The 22,673-nt window shown below is 34.2% G+C and overlaps 1 protein-coding gene across 1 annotated transcript in view; it reads left to right on the forward strand.

Moving 5' to 3' along the window:
- Positions 1-22,673, forward strand: part of ASCC3 (activating signal cointegrator 1 complex subunit 3) — a 367,207-nt gene that overhangs the window by 210,028 nt on the left and 134,506 nt on the right. The window contains exons 15-20 of the mRNA XM_047101482.1: positions 9,502-9,693; positions 9,994-10,218; positions 16,393-16,512; positions 19,412-19,576; positions 21,512-21,598; positions 22,459-22,635. Of these exons, the coding sequence (XP_046957438.1) occupies positions 9,502-9,693; positions 9,994-10,218; positions 16,393-16,512; positions 19,412-19,576; positions 21,512-21,598; positions 22,459-22,635 (966 nt within the window). The remainder of the gene's footprint in view (positions 1-9,501; positions 9,694-9,993; positions 10,219-16,392; positions 16,513-19,411; positions 19,577-21,511; positions 21,599-22,458; positions 22,636-22,673) is intronic.

Below are 22,673 nucleotides of genomic sequence, written 5' to 3' on the forward strand. Positions count from 1 at the left end.
CACTGAGGGAAAATATGTGTGCTAATGAATTATCTTAGCAGCTGTCCATTCCATTCTAATTTTACTGACTCTAAAGCCCTTTATGGGAAGTTCATTTGTGAAAAGTGGAAATATAAAATCTGAAGAAACCAAGCTTAAACAGTGTTTTTTTAATGTTTATTTTTTGAGAGAGAGACAGAGCGTGAGCAGGGAAGGGGCAGAGAAAGAGGGAGACACAGAATCTGAAGCAGGCTCCAAGCTCTGAGTTGTCTGCACAGAGCCTGACATGGGGCTCAAACTCACGAACCACAAGACATGACCTGAGCCGAAATCGGACACTTAACCAACTTAGCCACCCAGGCACACCTTAAATAGTTCTTAAACTATGCACCTGGCTTCCTTTTTTACAGCTCATGTTCTTCTGTGTTGTATTTCCATGTGTAGAAACACTTTCTCCAGTTAACATAGTATTGGATCTCAAATATCTTCCTTGGAGAATCCAATGCTCTGTTCAGAGAATGTGAACAGGATGAATTATATCTCTGAAGCTATTCAGAGGTTAGCAAAGCCTGGACTCCAGGTAATGCTCGCCCTGGGAAACCAGATGGAAAAACAGTGGTTATTTTGATACATCAGAAAGCAGCAGTCATCTTGTAACAAAAAGTGTAGCCATAACTCATGGTCTTAACCATCTCTTCTCAATTCATTTCTCCAAATCAAATTCCTGTTTAAAAGCTCCTATATATACATATATAGGAGCACCCAATGTGGTGCTCAACTCATGAACTATGAGATCATAACCTGAGCTGAAATCAAGAGTTGGACGCTTAACCGACTGAGCCACCCAGGCGCCCCAAAAGGCTTTATTTTTTTTAAGGGAGGACTTTGTACAAATACACACAAATATTGCATGTATTTACATGTGAGTTTTAGTGTAAACAGATTTGGTCATGTTATGGTTTATGTCTCTTGTACTAATACATAGTGGAGATGTTTCCAATTCAACTGAGAAAGACTGGATTCTTTGTTTTAACAACTTCATAGTATGGCACAATGTGCACATTATCTTAATGCATTTACCCAGTCCTATCTTGATGGACACCTTTGTTTCCAATTATTTTTTATTGTAAATAGTGCTATGGTAAACATTCTTGCTCATACTCTTGGCAGCTGCAGTGATATCCATTGGGGAAATCCCTAGCCATGGAGTATTATCCATCAACATGGTGTATGCATTTAAAATTTTGGTGAATGATCTCCAGTTGCCCACTAGGGAGATTGTTCCAATTTACATTTCCTTGAACAGTAACTTCCTCCCACATAACTTTACCAGCACTGGGCAGTGTCAACATTTTTAAGTTTTAAAAAATGGTACTTTAATATCATTTTGACCGACAGTTCTTGAATTTTGAGTAAAGCTCAGCATTTTCCATATTTGTCCACTTAAATTCCTTTTTTTATAATTTTCTCATTCATATTTGTGGTCCATTGTGTGTGTATTGCATGTGCTGTCATGTGTTATAGACATTTTTTCCTAGTTAACTTTTGATTTTTATTTATGAATATTTTTACCTTATGGAAATTATTTACCAATTTATGTATAGTCTTTGGGCTTTGTCTTGCTCATAAAGGCCATACCTACTTTATCCATATATTCCTCCAGCCCTTTTTAAATTTAATTTATTCTTATTAAATCTTTGATCTGTCTGGAATTTTTTCCATATAGTATGGACTCATCATCTTTTTCTGAATACTCCCTGTTTCTTCTGTTGATTTTAATTTTGATATAACATACAGAATTCTCATATTTGCTGGAGTCAATTTCTGGACTTTCTTTTTTGTTTCATTGATTTTGCTATTTCTTCTCTGGTATCAAACTGTTTTACTTACTCTGTTGCTATAATATTTTTAATACTTGGTTGAGAATAGGCATCCTGATTATTCTTCAATTTTAGGTATTTTCCTGAATAAATATACAGGTTTACTTTGCAGGGTGAACTTGAGTATAACCTCCAAGAAATCATGTTCATTTTTTAGTTGAGTTAGTTTCTTGATTATGTTAAGTTAGTGAGAATTGGCATTTTTGCCAAGTCAAGTTTTCCTATCTCAAAAGCAAAGCTTGTGATTTCATTTCTTCAATATCTTAATATAAATGTAATTATAAGTATAGTATCATTGAATTCTGAGGTTAAATTGTACTTAGTTTTGGTGTATTATTTTAATGCATTGATGAATCCTGTTTTCTAAAGTTCTTTGCCATTTGGATTGATATTCATAAAAGAGTTTCTCTGTTATATTCTGTTTTCTGCTTCTTTTTCAGGTTTTAATATCAATGCAATTTCACTGCTTCTGTAAGATTAATTCTGGGACTTTTATTTCTGTGGTCTGGGCCTCTTAATAGTATTAGAATTAATTTGTCTTTAAAAATAGGAAAACCCAAATGTTAGATAGCTTTTAAATTTTCTTCCATTGCTTTTATTATTTTACAACTTCTTATCACTTCTAGGATAAATGTTATAACATTTTTTTCCCTAGAAAACCATCCATCCCCAAACAGTTTTTTAAATGCAGTGTATTGAATTTTACAAAGTACCCTTTTCTGATTATTTTAAACTGTGATATATTTCTGAACATTTTTTTTTAACATTACTAATTTTTTGTCTTTGTGTTCATGCTGTTGTGCTTGTGTACAACTATCTCTTTTTACTGGGGCACCTGGGTGGCTCAGTCGGTTAAGTGTCCGACTTCAGCTCAGGTCATGATGTTCCAGTCTATGAGTACAAGCCCCGCGTCAGGCTCTGTGCTGACAGCTCAGAGCCTGGAGCCTGCTTCAGATTCTGTGTCCCTCTCTTGCTCTGCCACTCACCTGCTCCTGCTCTGTCTCTCTCTCTCTCTCTCTTAAGAATAAATAAGACATTAAAAAAATAAAAACAAACAACTATCTCTTTTTATTTAAGGGCTAGACAGTAAGTATTTTAAGCCTGTGGGCATATGGTGTCTATCATCACAATTATTCAACTATAACTTAAAAGCAGCCATAGACAATATGTGAACAAATTAATATGACTGTGTTCCAATAAAACTTTATTTACAAAACAGACAGTTGGGGCATAGTTTGCCAACTCCTGTTCTTGCCAGTAATAGTCATTGGTGTTTTTTGTTTAATTTTTCTTTTAAAATAAGAGTTTTTGTGTTTACTTATCAATCTCACAATTTTTAAATGATCAGATTCTATTTTAACTTTATTAGGGTAACTGTTTTTCTTTGGTTTTGTTATCCTTTAATTTTTCCAACTCTTGAGTTAGATGTTAATTTATTCATATTTTTATTTAGTTAAGTATTCAGGTATGATATTTTCTGAGAGTATGATTTACTCCGTCCTGTAAATTTGGTGTGTGGTATTTTCATTAGTTTTTAGACTTAGGCAATTTTAATTTTCATTTTTCCTTTGTTTAAGAAAGTCAGAGTAAGAAAGCTACCTATATAAAGTGACATTAGTGTGTTAGAGTTATTATTTTATTCAGATGTTTTATACCTAGTTCAATCTAACATCACATCTCACCTGGAATGCTGTACGAGAATAATAAACCGAAATGGTCTCCTCTATCTCTCTCCTTGAAACCCTTGAGTGGCTTTCTACTTTATTCAGACTAAAAGCCAAACTCATTATAATGGATGTCCTCAAACTCATGTCCCAAACTGAATCTTGGTTCCCACCTTCCAAGTGCCTAGCCTAAGGCACAAGCATTGGCCGTCTTCATCGTATTTTCCCTATCATATAATCAGTGCACCAAGGCATAGATAAACTAGCAAAAATTCTCTTTCCTTCATACCTCCCTTCCCAGGCAGTCACCCAGTCTTCCTTACTGTATAGCCTACCTTCACCTCGACTTTATGTGGTATCTCTATTTCCTACCTCCATCTTCTCACTGGGACTGTTGATAGCCTCAGAGCTGCTCATCCAGCCTCTGGTTTCACGCAAGAAGTTACCTCTCTAAACAACAAACCTGAAATTGCTTAAGAATTTTACTTGGCCCTTTTCTTCCTATGCTTGGAACCATGTAAAGCCTGATCCTAATCTTCCCTTCTAGCATCATTTTGTTGCATTCACCCAATGCCTCCTGAATAATGTGCTTCAGACACACTGTATTCTTTGCTAGTTTCAGCCTTTATGCTTGTTTATCCTGCTACCTACTATCCCCCCACTTAGTAGTATATCACTTGTCCTTCAAGACCCACATTTCACATTTTCTGTGAAGACTTCTTCGATGAGATCATTGATTCATTCATTCCAGAAATGAGCAGTTAGTGCTAGCTATGCAGAAAGTACTCTGCCAGGTGCTAGCAGAACAAACACAAATAAGCCATAATGCTGTTCTTCCCCTCATTTCAGCCTTGTCCATATACCTCTATTAGAAACATATGAGACACCTTGGTGGCTCAGTTGTTTAAGCGTCCAGCTTCCTCTCAGGTCATGATATCATGGTTTGTGGTTTTGAGCCCCACGTCAAGCTCTGTGCTGACAGTTCAGAGCCTGGAGCCTGCTTCATATTCTGTGTCTTTCTCTCTGTCCCTCTCTCGCGCGTGCTCATGTGTTCTCTCTCTCTCTCTCAAAAATAAATAAACACTTAAAAAAGTAAAATAATAAAATAAAAAGAAACATATCATATTTTATAGAAACCACTTGTGTATGGGTCTCTTTCCATTCTGCAGATTATTCAAAGCTCAGATTTTGTCTTAAATTTCTTTGTATTTCTAGGATCCAGTACATGCTAAATGTCTATTTATCATTTAAGTTATCTTTTCTTTGGCCCTTTACAGTGTCCTTTTTTTAAGTCACAGTCATGTTTTATAAATTTGTTGGAAGGTACTTTTCTTAGTATAAATAGTTGAGTACAGTAATGAATATGAAGTTGTGTAGAACTAAATAGAATCATGTGGTCAAATTATACAGCTGTATTGTACATAGATGGGTAAAAATTATCACTCTAGAGAGTGCCTGGATGGCTTAGTCAGTTAAGTGTACTACTCTTGATTTGGGATCAGGTCATGATCTCAGGGTTTGGGGGATCAAGCCCTGCATCAGGCTCTGGGCTGACAGAGTGGAGCTTGTTTGGGATTCTCTCACTCTCCCCCTCTCTCTGCCCCTCCCCTGCTCACACTCTTCCTCCCCTCTCAAAACAAGTAAATAAACTTAAAAAAAAATCGTTCTAGCTATCTTCCTATAGGGAACTATGGTCCTTAAACTTTCGTGTGCATCAGAATAACTTGAAGAGATGATTAGAAATGTATATCTAATAATATGAAAAGATTTTTCATATTATTACTCATTAGGAAAATGCAGATTAAAGCCACAGTGGCATACCACTACACACCTCTTAGAATGGCTAAAATAAAAAATAATGACAGTCTCAAGTGTGGACAAGCATGGGAAGCAATTGGAATTCTAATGTATTGGTGGTGAAAATGCATATGGTACAGCTACTTTGAAAATGGTTTGGCAGTTTTTGTAAAGTTAAACATACATTTACCATGTGACCCAGCAACCACACTCCTGGTATCTAGAGAAATTAAAATATATTCATATTCTCTCTCTCTCTCTCTCTCTCTCTCTCTCTCTCTCACTCTCACTCTCTCTCTCACACACACCCATGCACATGCGCGCGCACACACACACACACACACACACACACACACAGAGTGAGAGAGAGAGAGAAACTTCACATGAGGATTCAATGAGGCTCTACTCATAATTGCCCAAAGTGGAAACAACTCAAACATCCTTCAGTGGATGATTGGATTAACAAACTAATATATCCATCCATGCTGTGGAATTCTGCTCAGCAAGAAAAAGGAATGAACTATCAATACAACTTGGATGAATCTCAAAGGCATCAAACAGAATAAAAGAAACTAGCCTCAAAGGCTCATATACTGTTTGAGTCCATGTTTATAACAGTCTTGAAGTCACAAAAGTATAAGGATGGAGAACAGATCATTAGTTGCCAGAGGTTATAAGTGGAGAGGGTGCAACTATAAAGGAATAACAAGGGAATTTTTTAGGGTGAAAGAACTGTTTTATATCCTGACTATGGTAGTTGTTACAGAAATTGAACATATTAAAATTCATAGACTGTACACCAAAAGTGAAAAAATAATAAAATTTTTCTGTATGATTTTTAAAACAAGATTTTTTAAATGTACATCTCTTTGCCTCATTCCCAAGGATTCTAGTTTATTTGTACTCTGAGCTAGACCAGACCACAAGTAGCAAATTTAGCTTCAAAGACAATTAGGAATGGGCAAACCAGACTTATTTTAGGATTGTTGTCACTTTAGGTCTATACTAAACCAATTAAAAAGCAATGCACAAGATATTTTTGGCAAGAATAGAGACAAAAGAGAAATGATCCCTAGTGCCTCTATATTCCTCACTGAGACCAGAGGGATTACTCAGATGGTTGCCCGGAACCTGGTTGAACTCAATTGGTCAGAGTGGGGGGGTGCTATGTGAGTACTCTGCTAGGTAATGGGAATATTCTTCCCCACAGTTCATTATTCCCTGCCTTCAGCCTCTTATTGTGTCATTGGTGCTGCAAACCAAGTCCTGCTCCAAATGGAGTTTGACTAAGGAATCTGCATTTATCACAAGCACATCAGGACATTCCACTGCAGGGGTCTACAGACAGCAGATTCAAATGAAACAAACAACAATCCAAGCAGTATAATTTGTACAGAGTATCTCCTCCAAAAAATATTTTCTTATTTATTCTGTTAGTTCTGAGTGTCTACTTATGAATATTAGAGAAGAAACTTACTAGATGAAATGTGTCTCCTCTCCCTACCCTTGGCCCATGAAAGAACTCTGTTATATCCTAGAAAATACTCCACAATTGACCTTATCCCAAGTCATCTCATATTCATAAGAGCTGTGTTAAGAAAATAGATCATAACTCTTGTCTGAAAAGATGAAAAAATTTAAAAAGATGAAAGTTTAGGCAATATGACCCAAATGTAGTTAATTATAAGGTCAGTGCATGATATGATTTCTAACAGGCTGACCACACTGCACAAAAATAAAAGAGGACTATACTCACCATGAAAGTTGAAGAAGGAAGTCTTTTTGGGTATATGTGTATTTTGTTCAGGTCTAGGTCTGTGTGTAAGTTGTTATTTACTGGGATGGCCACTAGATGGAGTGGTTTGTTAATGTATTTCTGTTTTATTTTTGCAACAGATTTCATGGAGTGCTGTTTTCTTAGGTCATTTCCTTAGTTAATTATTATTAGAAGTTTAAAATTTTGGGGCACCTGGGTGGCTCAGTCTGTTAAGTGACTGACTGTTGGTTTCAGGTCAGGTCATGATCTTACAGTTCATGGGGTCGAGCCCCACCTCAGGCTCTGGGCTGAGAGCACTGGAACCTGCATGGGATTCTCTCTCTCCCTCTCTCTGCCCCTCCCCCACTTGCATGCTCATGTGTACTCGCTCCCCCCCTTCAAAATAAATAAATAAGCTTTAAAAATAAAGTTTAAAAATTTTAAGTGACTTTAGACATAATGTCACAAAGTCTGTACTAGAATCACAGACCCCTGAAATTCCACTTCCTGTCAGTGTAATGCCCCTTGCATAAAAACCATGGAAAGCTTCTCTTTCAAAAGATGCTCTTGAAATGTTGATAATGAAATTTTTAGAGCAATAACAAGCAAATGCAGGACATGATGCCCCATTTATTGACTACATAAATACTTATTTTATGTTAATCTACGTTCTTTAATTTTATAGGGAGATTTTCTCCATTGTATAGTGTGAGTCTCAGTGAATTTTTTTAAGATACTCTGCTGTAGCAATTATATAGATTGCTGATAAGTGGATCAAATCCCACATCTGAGTTCAGACAAGGTAAAAAACAGACACCAGAAGTGAAGTTAGTATATTCAGGGCATTGTCAACTTGAGGAACTAACGTGGTCAGTGCCCTCCCATCAAAATCACCAAGAACACACCTCTAGGTGAACACAGTTGGGTTTATTGGGTCACTTCAATGAGAAACAGTGCATGCGCTAAGGAATCATGCATGGGGATCTCAGAAAGAAGAGGGAAGTGTCTTCCAGGAAGTAGGTTGTGTACAGAAAATATAAAGATCCTGGTGAAGTGGATGTGGCTTTGTCAAAAAAGGGACTTATGGGGCGCCTGGGTGGCGCAGTCGGTTAAGCGTCCGACTTCAGCCAGGTCACGATCTCGCGGTCCGTGAGTTCGAGCCCCGCGTCGGGCTCTGGGCTGATGGCTCAGAGCCTGGAGCCTGTTTCCGATTCTGTGTCTCCCTCTCTCTCTGCCCCTCCCCCGTTCATGCTCTGTCTCTCTCTGTCCCAAAAATAAATAAACGTTGAAAAAAAAAATTTTTTTTTAAAAAAAAAAAAGGGACTTAGAGAAAAAGTCAACCCTAGTAGCTGGGATTGGTAAGTGAGGTTAGGGAATGAGAATAATTTCTGTAGAGTCTTTTTTTTTTTTTTTTGTAATTGAACAAATACTTTTTTAATGTTTTTTTTCTTGTTTGTTTGTTTTGAGAGAAAGAGCGCAAGCAGGGGAGGTGGGCAGAGAGAGTGGTAGAGAGAGAGGATCCAAAGGAGGCTCCACACTGTCACTGCACAGCCCAGTGTGGGACTTGAACTCACAAACTGTGAGATCATGACCTTAGTCAAAGTTGGACACTTAACCAATTGAGCCACCCAAGCACCCAGAACAAACATTTATTTAATGCCACTCTGGGTCAAGCATAATATTGTGCCCTTTAATCCGTAATGTTGGACCAAAATAGATACAATTCCTGGCCTCGTGGCATTTACATTTCACTGGAGGTTTCAGACAAGTGTGATGAACACAGCATGTTAAGTGTTCTATTATAGGAAATACAGGGAGATATAGCAAGTTACTGGGCCTCTGTAGCATTTGATACTATTGACCAGGCCCTGGTTCTTTTTTTTTCTCCTGGGTCTTCTCCTGTTTTTCTAACTACTTTTTTTCTTTTTTCTTTTTTATTTAAATCCAAGTTAGTTAACATATAGTGTAATAATGGTTTCAGGAGTAGACTCTAGTGATTCATCACTTACATATAACACCCAGTGTAGAGTCCTGCATTGTAAGGGCTGTGGCCTTTGCCCTGAATAAGTTAGACGCAATTTAGATTTATGTTTTGTTTTTTTCTTAGATTTATGCTTTTTTTTAATAGAGTATTTTTGGAAGGATAGGAAACAAGAAATAATGATTGGTTACAAGTCTGTATGAAAGAGATGCTTACTTTTAACCTCATTCCTTTTGGATTTTGTGTCATGTTGGAGATTACCTATGTTTGGGATAGGTAAAATATAATTTTTAACAACTTTATACAGGAAAATATATACTTAGGCCTCAAAACAAGAATAATTTTATGCTTACTTTGATGAAGTCATTGAACAAAAATGCTAAATAACAATTATTTGTAAATGTTAAATAATACTCTTTTATGTTTTGTTGATATCTACCTTAGGTGCAGAAGTCAAGAAACAAACAAGTACGAGAATTATTTCCAGATGGTTTTAGTATTCATCATGCAGGAATGCTTCGGCAGGACAGAAACTTGGTTGAAAATTTGTTTTCTAATGGGCATATCAAAGTTCTAGTCTGTACAGCTACATTAGCCTGGGGTGTCAATCTTCCTGCTCATGCTGTTATTATTAAGGTAATAGCTTACCTTACATGGATTTGTGTGTGTCTTAAACTTGTGGATTGATTTATTTAGAAAAATACTGTGATTTGGCTGTTTCATTGACTTTTACTGCTATTCATATAAGGTAAGAATTATTCACTCCAAAAAAATCTAGTTTATATTGTGAAAATTTAACTCTATCACAGATGATGAAAGGATTAGTTAAAGTACACTTTTAAGATCTTGCCATATTTGCCTAATTTCAGTATTCAGCTCATCAGGATTATAGTTGTGTGTGTTTATGTAAATTTTTATTAACTTTTCTTCATCTAGGGAACACAAATATATGCTGCAAAAAGAGGCTCTTTTGTTGACCTTGGAATTTTAGATGTCATGCAGATATTTGGTCGAGCTGGAAGACCACAATTTGACAGATTTGGAGAAGGAATCATCATAACAACACATGACAAACTCAGCCATTACCTCACTTTGCTCACTCAACAAAACCCAATTGAGAGTCAGTTTCTGGAAAGCCTTGCAGATAACCTAAATGCAGAGGTAAGATCTAGTGAATAAAGGATAGGAATAGAATAATCAGCTGAAAGAATGGCCAAGTAAATATCAGGTGGAATTGGTTGCTATTCTGTAATCTTCAGGAATATAGTTTATGCCTATATAATATATGACTATATATATATATAATATATGACTGTATAATTATAGTCATAAGGCACAACAGACTGAATGGACTAAATGGCAATATTGTTGGTTAATTCAGAACAGTGTAGGATGCATATGATAACTGATAAGAACTCATTGCTAAAAGAGTGTACTTTTAAACTGTGAAGTTTTGTTATAGGCCAGAAATCTAACCAAAGCTATACAAATGAGAGAAACAGAAATAGCAGTAACAACCACTATATTTGGATTACACTCTTAGAAAGTTTTTTATAAGGCTTATAAAGGTGTTGTTTTTTTTTATGTTAGGTCATTGACCTTTCATACAGAATATACTTGCTTAAATTGAGCTACAGTATTATAATTTGTTTCATGTATGTATGTGCATTTTGTGTTAAGATTTAAATAGCAGACTCTGGAAGTCCAGGTAATGTATTAACTGGTAAAGAGGATAAACATTCTTAATTTAAGAGTCTGTGTGTCAAACATTTAAATAAAGTTTCACTCTTTTGATGACATTTTTTAATTATTGCCCTGGCATTCAACATTTTCCTGCTTCTATATCCTTTCTTGTCTTTAAAATTTATTCACATAATTTTTTAAAATAGATGGAGTATGAATGTTAAATAGATGAATAAATGAAATGAAATATTTGCAATCAAATATTGTGTATGAGTGCTATATCAGGTACTTCTTAAACAGCTTGTAAAAATTTCACTTACATTCTGTTCATTACTATTCTTTTTCGAAGATCAAAAGCACATCCACTATGCAGTCCCCTCTGTTAAAGTACATGTAGTCCAAAAGGGGAAAAAAGATACAAAAACACAGCGATATTTTCTATAGAAAGTGATATTTTCTATAGATGGAGTCAGCAGAAGGAGGAAACACTTTTAGTCTCTGGCTATTAGGAAAAGCTTTGTTCCTGATGATGGCAGAACTTGATCTGAGATCAGAAGATTAGATAAGGTTTGGAAGATCTGGTTCGAAGTTAGAAAAAGTCATAAAAGACGCTAGTCTCTAGTAACATAATTACAAGAAAATAAAAATGATTAGAAAATAAATTTTTACTCTAAAGGCAATGTTATTATAGCTCAGTTTCAGTCCCCATTACCTGTTATGATTGCATGCTTTAAATAATTAGTTCTTTGGTCTTGGGTCAACAGTATCTCTGATAGAATAGTCTATTGTACAATCCATGATAGTAATAGTAGGAGTGGCATGAGAACAATCTAAATGCCCTGCGAGGTAGATATTATTGCCTCAGGGAGATAAATAACTAACCCAAAGTTACTGATTTTTGGAACTAGTATTCAAACTCAGGTATATTTAACTACAAATCTAGTTTCTTTATGATAACCTAGATTTTTGTTGCCTTATACAGAATGTAGTCAGTTAAAGGTGAATACATTTCTCTACATTGATACTTACCATTTGTCTTCTCTAAGACCAGGACTAATTTTTCCAAAATGGTAGTCATAATTTCTCTCACTTAAAAAGAAAGGCTCTTTTTATGCAAGTTTTCCAGGAAAGTATATCAAGAAAGACTATCTTCATAAATATAATTACTATCCTTTTTATAAATGGTAAAGTAAACTCAAGGTGGTGATGTTATTGTGCAGAAGACACGGGATAAGTGAAATACTGCTATGTCCTCAAGGAACTCTTTTTTATAGACTGTAAAATATTATTGATGAAAAACTATTTGGTCAAGCCCTGAAAAATTTAGAAAATAAATTGTAGTCAATAGATTTAACTCATATTCATAAAGTACTTATTAGGTAGGTTATTTTCCAAAATGTCAAATAACTATAACCATAATTCCATTTAATGCCATCAAAGTCATTCAAATAATGAAATATATATCTAGAAATTTTTTGCTAATATAGTGAAGTACAGCCATTGCTAAAACTTTTTTCTCATATTTTAGTCTACTTAGAATAGCTCCCAATTAAAGTAAATTTTCTTTTAAGGAAACAAATTCCCTTATGGTTGAGTATGAAATTAAATTTGGTAATCTGTGGAAATCAAGTGTGAAATTAGTTTATAAAATGAATGTGTACTGTGTTCTTAAGGTAATGGATTTTCAAGTCTTTAGACTCCCCAGATCTTTGCAAGACTATTCAGTGGCAGTGATCAACATAAATGTCATATTAGATTAGGAATATTGCCTCTACTAATATCTTTTGTCCCATGAATATCTATTCTGACCATTAGTTTAGAAGAACTGAAGAAAGTAATATGTTAAGTAATAATTTTAATATATTTTATGAGACAAATTTGCTGATTGATACCTGATACCTAATACAGCTGACTCTTAATGCTAATGCCAAAAGGTCACAAGTCCCTTTTTTTTTTAAGTTTATTTATTTTGAAAGAGAGAGAGCTTGCACATACATGCAAGTGAGGGAAGGGCAGAGAGAGAGAGAGAATCCCAAGCAGGCTTTGCTCTGTCAACACAGAGCCCAACTCAGGGCTTGAACACACAAACCATGAGATCATGACCTGAGCCAAAATCAAGAGCCAGATGCTTAACTGACTGAACCACCCAAGCGCCCCAACAGCCACTTACTTGTGCACTGAGAGAAACACTGAAGCATGTTTGAGGCTTATTAAAATGTATTCAGCAGACATTACTGTGTACCTGCTCTGTTGTTAGGCCCTTGTAGTACATACTTTAAAATACGTGAATATATCTGTAACCCTACATATATTCTATATGGAGTTTTTCTTTTTTTTTTCAAGTTTATTTATTTATTTTTGAGAGACAGAGAAGGCACAAGCTGAAGAGGGGCAGAGAGAGAGGCAGAGACACAGAATCCAAAGCAGGCTCCAGGTTCTGAGCTCTGAGCCCTCAGTGCAGAGCCTGACTGCCAGGCTCACACTCACAAACCACAAGATCATGACCTGAGCTGAAGTTGGATGCTTAACCAACTGACTCACCCAGGCGCCCCTATATGGAATTTTTCTTGTCTCTACATGACATAGTATAAATACCTTGTCCTTAGATTTAAGTCTTCCATAGTGTAACCAACCTTGCCAATGCTGATTCTGTTATTCTCCAACACATGTCTTCTGCACAAGACAGACTCTCAGTCTATTCACTTCATTTATAAAGTCCCAATTTTCCCATTTATAAAATAGGGACAATCTCACTAGATTGTTGTGAAAATTTAAGAAGCACCTGTGCTAAGCAGGTATTTAGTAAACTATTTGTATCACTTACCATTATCTGATAGTCCCTTGATACTCAGTCTATTTATACTTACTGTCAGCTTTCAAATCCTAGCTGAATAAATACATAAATGGTAGTATGTTTTTTTTTCATATATTTGCTAAAGGATACACACACACACAGTCATGCATATACATACATACTGATGATTATATTTATTTTGTTTTTATAGGATTTCAACCAGTTTAAGAAAACACACAAGGAAGCAATTAAGATCATCTTAAAGGCTAAATTTAAATAGGCGAATTAGATATAAAGTGATACTTTGAGTCTAACTTCTAAATTACCAAATTTGGGGTAGATTTATTTTTTTCTTCTTAACAGAACATAGAACTCTATTACGTTGTATATTTAATGGCACTTTTATAAGTTTTACACGTTAGGCGTTTCTAATTAAAATCATTTTTGGATAAGTATTATGTACTAGGCACCAGGGATGGTGATTTCATGTACAATCATCTTAGTTACACGTGTCTCACCTACATGACCAGGGGACTTCTTAAGACCGGAGATCATGCTCCATTTATTGCTATATCCATTGTACTTTATATAATACAGACTTGTAACTGAGTTACTATGTGATTGTTGAGATGAATGGATATATTGCAAAGAGATTTGAAAAATACTTTTATCATAAAAGGCTCCTGTGCTAAGTAGCCACTAGGTGACAGCAGATATTTACAAGCAAATTTTTGTCTTTGTCACTAGGTGGCATTCAAAGATTAATCTAGAAATATGATGTACCATCATGAATTTACATCAGCTTTTCAGGGTAGTCTGTTTTGGTGAACATTTAGATGACTTGAATGACTTAATCCAGTTTGATACCTTCTTCCTCCTTTCCTTTAATCTTATCATTAGTAGCAACAGGTGCTTATTAATGTTTATTTACTGAGTCTGATTTTGGAAATGATAGCATTATTTTATCCTTATCTTTCATAAAATTTTCTATCTCAGGAGTTGTGTTATATTATTTTAAAATATCTATCAATCATAAGGGAATCCATACTTTTTTGGCCATCAAATAATAAAATCACAAATGGAGGACACTATCAGATTTTTAGCTGTATAATTAAACTAGTTTCCTTTACCTCAGCAGGCTAGAAAATGTTTCAGCTGTCTCTCTCTCACTCTTTTTTTTTTTTTTTTTTTTTTTTTTTTTGAGAAAGAGAGCAAGTGTGCATATGACTGCAGGAGGGGCAGAGGAAGAAAGAGGGAGAGGATCTTAAGCTGGCTCCATGGCCAGCACAGAGCCCAAAGAGGGGTTCAGTCTCACTACTGTGAGATCATGACCTGGACAAAAATCAAGAGTCAGACACTTAACCAACCGAGCACTCGGGTGCCCCCAGCTGTCTCATGTTTAATATTTAGGGAGTGTGGCACAATTCCTTTATTAGTTATGTTTTAGTCTTGCTACTCTTCATTTTATAGAAAGTCTTACAATTCACTTTTTAGGAAATGTATATATTTACCTATATTGTGGGTGACTTAATCATTTGTAAATACATTAAATTTATGTAATTATGCTGATATAATTGATATAAGACATTGTGTAAATTTAAGGTTTACAGTGCAATGGTTTGATATGTGTATAATTGTGAAATACGTACCACAGTAAAGTTAGTAAACCTATTCTTCATGTAACTATCATTTTGTTGTTATCATGAGAACACTAAAGTGCTACTCTCATATCAACTTTCAAGTACACAATATAGTATTACTAACTATAGCTCCCATGCTGTACGTTAGATAACCGAAACTTACTCATCTTACAACTGAAAGTTTACGCCTTTTGACCAACATCTCCCCATTTCCCCCACCCCTCAACTCCTGGCAACCACTATTCTGCTGTTTCTTTCCATGAGTTTGGTGTTTCTAGAGTCCACGTGTAAGTGAAACGCTACAGTATTTGTCTTTCTCTGTCTGACTTGTTTCAAGTTAGTGTAAATTTAAAGTAAATAGAATCCACCTAATTATTTTTACATTGGTCATTTCTCTTTTTTTAATAAGTAATAGTATGGTGTATAGTATAGTGATGTTTATATATTGCTAGATCTCATCTTCAACTAACTAAAGATAGCTAAGTATCCATATTTATTTCACAAAATTAGTTATACAGAATTAAAAATTATAGGAATAAAACAAACATAAAAGTTTTATTTTCTTTAATATTGAGTGCTGAAATGAGAGACTTTCTTTTTCCTTTTTTTTTCTCTCCTAATACAATAATAATTTAGGTAGGAGGCATCTCTCTTCCTTTTATTGAGGTATTAAGAAATTTAATTTTTTTTTAGCCATAGGTTCAGGAAGAATTATGCAACTATGAAGTTTCCAAGTTTTGCGTGAACTTTTAAATTAAGGAACACTAAGTAAAGTGATTACCTGGATATCTAGTAGCTAAGGAAATGTATTTTTAAGAAAACTTTTCATTGCAGTTTTGTTTTAATACCATTTTCTAATAATTTCTTTCTCTTTATTACATAGATCTTATATATTATATTGTATTTTTAAATTATTAACCTTTCAATGCTGTATATATAGAATTAAACCCCATTTAGGTAAAATAATCAAATGCCATAATATTGAGTAAACTTGGTTTTGGAAGTTAGCATTTCCAATGTACTGTTCTCAATTAAATGAGGCAGGACTGATTTTTAATTAATTGGAGAGGTGTCATGTCCAGTAATTGTACTTACCTTCTTTTAAATACAGCATAATGATGTATTTTAACTTACCCTTTGACAAAATGACCTTTGATGTAATGTTTATATCCAACTTTAATGCATTAGTTTAATTTTTGTTATATTTTTGATTTGCAGATTGCTCTGGGAACAGTTACTAATGTGGAAGAAGCAGTGAAGTGGATAAGTTACACTTATCTTTATGTACGGATGAGAGCAAATCCATTAGTATATGGCATCAGTCACAAGGCTTATCAGGTAGAAAACTCATTTATTGAAAAAAACAAGCCTTCTTTTTGGTTTTGTAATCTTTTTATGATATGAGGATAAATATTTGCTACTTCTGCCTCATCTGAATAGTTAGGTACATAGAAGAAAAACAAAGAGCTTTAATCTTTTTTAGAAAATATGAAGGAAAATTAAATTTGCCACTTGTAATTATTTTACTTTATATCTTTTCCCACTGATACTAAAAAGTGAGTCTTTATATATTATCAGTTTATTATTCAGGTACATTTCCATTTGATATTGATATTTTGCTGTGATTTTTTAAAAAACTATAATAAATAAAGGTAATTAGATTAAACCAGACGTGAGAATTATAGATCACTTTCAATCACAGGCTTATGTTTTATGAAGTATGTTCCTCTTATCAAGTCCCTTCTAAGCCTTTATTCCTAAATTAAAAGATAGCATTAATGAGTTATTAACAGTGTGAAGGCTTGAATCAGTTCCACTGAACACAGTGACAGAACCAGATTTATGTTGTAGCAGCCCTTCCTGTGAACTTTACAGTTGTGTGGTCCACATGGCTTACAGATTCTGTAAGATCTTGTCTTTTCTTAGAACTCTGTTTTATATACTGTAAATACTTCCTAATTACAGATAAAATCAGTTGTCTAATGAAAACATTCTGTCACCATCATATGGATATTCACTAGTGTTAAGTCAAAAGTAGCAAAGTTGAACTGAACTTAAAATTATAGTTTTCCCCATTCACTGTTAATTTAGCTTTTGTATATATTCCATTGTCTTATCAAAGCAGTGGCCAATCTTTTTTGTCATTTTTCCTTTTCCTGTGCTGTAGACTTGACCATGGAAAAATTGAAACTTAAGGGTTAGGAGGAAAAAAAAAAAAAAAAGACCTTGCTACAAATAGGGGCTTGCGAAAATAGTCAATGGCACTATGAAAATATTCTGAAAGGGTAGAGGAAGATGAAACACAACACATATTTTCATGGGCTAAGCCGTTGCAAATCTTGGGGCAAAATAAACACATTGATTTTTTTAAGTACTAGATTAATATCAGAAGTCATTTTTGTATAATTTTCTGGTGTAAAGAAAGTGATTTTTTTTTTCTTTCTGAGGTACATAGTTTTACTATCTTCACAGTTTAGGGACTTTTTAATTTTCTTTTTACTTACGTGTTTGTTTTATTACTCAGTAAGAATTTGTAGCCACAAACTCATGTGAACTGACACAAAGCATGTTGTCCAATGTATTTTTTAATGGTTTAGTAACATGTGATGAATAAAATGGTTTTATAAGATGAACCTGATACATACAGTATATCATTTATAGCAAATTTTAAGACTTTCATGTTTGTTAATGGCTTTTGATTCCATCTTCCCTACATTTGACTTCCTTTGCCTCATTTTTCTTATTTTTAAATTTGTTTTAGCTATGTTTGTATATGAATATGCTGCCATCAAAATCTAGGTTAGAATGAGTAGTAGGAGTATTGACTCATCAGTTGATTCCCAAAGAATTTTTATACTCCCCTCAGTCCCACTTAAAGGTCATATTTATTGTTCATGACCAGAGCATGATCTTCAGTACTTGGTGTGTATGCCTGTGTATATGTGTATATACATACACATACTTATACAAACACACATACATCACAATATTTAAGAATTTTTGTTAATATCTTGTGTTAAATGTCCTTTCTGCTTAGAAAAGGCTATAAGATAATTTCAAAAGTATTCAAAAATTTCTTGTCAACTTCATCTTACTCTTTGCTTTTATTATTATTATAGGCAAATGGGTTTTTCCATCAGCAGTTGTGAAAACTGCTAGAACACTGAAGTCATACTCTTGAAAGGATAATTTTGCATTTATTTGTTTATATCTTTAATAGAGAAAATCATCCTCACTATAATTTCTCCAAAAGCTGATGAAGTATGATATTTTAAAATCCCTAGTTATTTTAGTGTAGGAGGGAGAAGATAGATTGTTTTACTTATATCTGATTTCTGTTCTTAAGACCAAGTAAGAATTTTAGTGAATTTGACTATGATATGCCTTGTGATGGTTGGTTTTTGTTGAACCTACTGGGGAGTTCTCTGTGCTTCTTGGATTAATGTCTGTGTCCTTCCCCACGTTAGGAAAGTTTTCTGCTATAATTTCCTCACATAAAGCTTCTGCCCCTTTTTCTCTCTCTTCATCTTCTGGGCCTCCTATGATTCAGCTGTTATTCCTTTCTAATAAATCATGGAGTTCTCTAAGTCTTGTATCATGATCTTTTGCCTTTGATTCCCCTTTTTTTCTGCTTCATTATTCTCCATAATTTTGTCTTCTATATAGCTGATTTTCTGCTCTGCTTTGTCCATCCTTGCCATAGTGGCATCTATTTAGGATTGCATCTCAATGAATTTTAGATTCTGAAATATTCCTATCCATCTAAAGATAATATAAAGATTGATCACTTTTTTAATCTTAATGAATTTAAAAAAATTTTTTTCAATGTTTATTTATTTTTGAGAGAGAGAGACAGAATGTGAGTAGGGAAGGGGCAGAGAGAGAGGGAGACACAATTCAAAGCAGGCTCCAGTCTCTGAGCTGTCAGCACAGAGTCCGATGCAGGGTTCGAACTCACGAACCATGAGATCATGACCTGGGCCGAAGTCGGACGCCCAACCGGCTGAGCCACCCAGGCCCCCCAATCTTAATAAAGGCTTACTTTATTTAATGGATTAAAATATGTTCTAGTTATGTACTAAATTTATAAAAATGTTCTTTAAAAACAGTAATAAAAATTTTTATTCTAACTAAAGCATCAACAAAAAATTTTAATTTCCATAAATAGGTATATATTTGCAAATGATGACTCTCTAAAGAAATATCCAAGTATTTATATATATATTTTTTCCTACAGATTGACCCAACATTAGCAAAGCACCGAGAACAGTTGGTCGTTGAAGTTGGACGAAAACTAGACAAAGCTCGGATGATTCGTTTTGAAGAGCGAACTGGATATTTTTCCTCAACTGATTTGGGTAGAACTGCTAGCCACTACTATATTAAGTACAACACCATTGAGGTATTATACTCAGTGGAACAAATACAATAATATGTTTGTTCTTAGATGTATATATGTTTCTGGACTTCAAAATATAGCATTAATGTAAAGTAACTAAAGCAACTAATAGAACAAAATGCACTTAACTTATATGAATTCAATAACATAATACAGTAAACACAAGAGAAAATAAGACTTTAAAAAATAAGGACCCTCTTGCCATCTGTTCAGTGAGTATATTCTAAGTAGTAGATACACCCAAGCCTAAAACATTGAGCATTTGGGGGAGACCAGTTGAACGAATGCCTGAATGAAATTAGGGAGGAGGTGATGGCTTCATGGTATCAATGAACAAAAAATTGAAAAATTACTTGCAGGTTATTGAGAAACATTGGCTAAAGAAGAGCTAGAAAAACTAATGCAATTATCAGTTCAGCCAAGCTATACCATTTGGGCAATTTAAGAGGTTTCACGGATAATTTAGACTGCACAATGTATCCTTGCTTGTTGCCTTTTAACATGATTTTGTTTAAGATAGGATGCCACTATAATATTTACATTTTAAGGAATATATGCATGTTTTTATGTGTGTTTGTAGGCATGTATATGCACCTACGTATGTTAATACATGGAAAAATGTAACCAGGGATTACCTGTGAGGAAAGTCTTAATTTCAAAGACCAAGATGGGTTAAAGCACATTTTTACTCTCCTTTTTATAGAGAAAGAGTTTGAATTATTTTTTTATATTCTTTTTTTTTTGTACCTAATTTTATTTTTTATTTTATTTTTTTTATTTTTTTTAAATGTTTACTTTTGAGAGAGACAGAGAGAGACATACATAGAGTGAGAGTGGGGGAGGGTCAGAGAGAGAGGGAAACCCAGAATCTGAAGCAGGTTCTAGACTCTGAGCTGTCAGCACAGAGCCTGATGTGGGCTTTGAACTCACAAATCATGAGATCATGACCTGAGCCAAAGTCAGACGCTTAGCCGCCTGAGCTACTCAGGTGCCCTTAATTTTATTTTTTAAGTGGAAAAGTAATATAAATCACGAAAGTGAAATTTCCTCAGAAATATGAAAACCTAGGCCTGTATGAAATCTAAATTTTGTACTCATTTAACGTGCTTAGGCATATAACCAGTTTTCAGAAAACACCTTTGTGTGCATACTAGCTTTTCTTCATCTTTCCCCAATTAAATCTTGAATTTGTAGAGCACTTTAGGTTTCTTCTTTCAACATATATCATCTCACAACTGTGATCTGATTTTCCTTAACCCAGAACATTTTCCCTAGCTCTCTGCTGCTTCCGTCACGGGCTCACGTGCACTCATTTTGTCCGCTAAGTAACATTTCTCATTTTCCCACTTGGTAGTATGTTGCTGTCCAACTACATCTTGTGCCTGTAGCTCTTTCAAGAACTGCAGCCATTCTTCAGCTTTATCTATATTCTGTATGGTCTTATTAACTGATTTTTTTTCTTCTCAGTCTCCTGAAGTTCTACATTCCCTCACTAGTAATATTACGATACCTTTGCCAGAATTTTCAGGTTACATAATTTTAGTTATGCCTCTTTGAATTTTATGTGATGTAGGATCAGCTTAAAGTTGGTGAATAGTGCAGATTTCCATATGCCAATGCTGAAAATGCGCCAAGACTGGACTGTTATGCTGAACGTTTTTTTAGATATCTAATGTAGGTTTTAATAACTGACTTGATTGATCTTTTTGCTTCTAAAAGTCTTCTCCAGCTAATTATGTTTTAAGAAACTTTTTAGTCTCTGATAAATTTGATGATGTTTAAAACAATGCTCAGAAATAGTATGCCACAGACATAATAACTCTGAATTGTTTAGGACTCAAATATTCTCTAAGAATGTTTTGATGTATAGTCACTTTTTAATTGAAAATATTTCACTGGATATTCTATTTTAATCAAATATAACACTTACCTTGGTAGACCTTCAATGAACTCTTTGATGCTCACAAAACAGAAAGTGATATTTTTGCTATCGTCTCCAAAGCTGAAGAATTTGATCAAATCAAGGTAAGATTACTTGAAGCTTAAATCAATGCATATAGCATATATACATTCATCTATTTATAACAGCTTATAGTTAATTGTTATTCCTGATACAGTATAAGCTGTATGGCACTTCGCACTTGGAGTACCAGCAGTATTCTTCCATTTATCAACAATGTCCACTATCCTAGATTATGATATTATGTCATCTCTGACATTATTCTTTGCTCTCTACTGCAAATCAAATATAATTTAAGTAGGTTTTGCAGTAATGAAACTAGCAGAGAATATAGTTTGTAGATTTTGGTTTATTTGCAATATAAGGTTCACTGAAGAAAATATAAAGGACATGCATGATTCAAACTTAGATATAAGTATTTCTGTACCTGTATTATAATTTAATCTTATTAACAGTGGAAACTTTAATACTGTGAATCATAGTACTTCACAGCTTTAAGCTATGAATGTGTTATACCATATAAAAATATATGACTGTAATGAATGCATTTGAAGATAATTCAAGTTTGCCCTAATCCATTTGGGCAGAGGTTTTACTCTGGTCAAATAAAATATGAAATCTCATCAACTGAAGGATGGTGAGGTCAGAAGATTTAATTTTTGTGGCATATCAAATTTTTATATGTCAATGGCAACTTTAATATTGGTGATGAATAATAAAATGTAATTGTATCAGCCTCAAGATAGTTTCTTATTGTATTTTATTAGCTACCTATGAAAAAATTACTATATATTAGTATACAAAAAAAAATGTTGCATTACATCAAATGGAAACTTTAAAAAAATATGTAATGTGGTTTAGTTTCAACATGAAAAATTTCAATAAATCATTCCAAATAATCTTACAGAAACATTGATTCTTCCAGGTCAGAGAAGAGGAAATAGAAGAGCTAGATGCCTTATTAAACAATTTCTGTGAACTCTCGGCTCCTGGAGGTGTAGAGAACAGTTATGGGAAAATAAACATCCTACTTCAAACTTATATCAGCCGAGGAGAGATGGACAGTTTCTCCCTTATATCAGATTCTGCATATGTTGCACAGGTAAGAATATTACTCCCTTCCTGTTTGCCCTTTCTTGG

The sequence above is a fragment of the Lynx rufus genome, unplaced genomic scaffold, assembly GCF_022079265.1.
Source record: "Lynx rufus isolate CCGP_SWC_20201006 ecotype Redwood Valley unplaced genomic scaffold, mLynRuf1.p SCAF_6, whole genome shotgun sequence".
Classification (NCBI taxonomy): domain Eukaryota; kingdom Metazoa; phylum Chordata; class Mammalia; order Carnivora; family Felidae; genus Lynx; species Lynx rufus.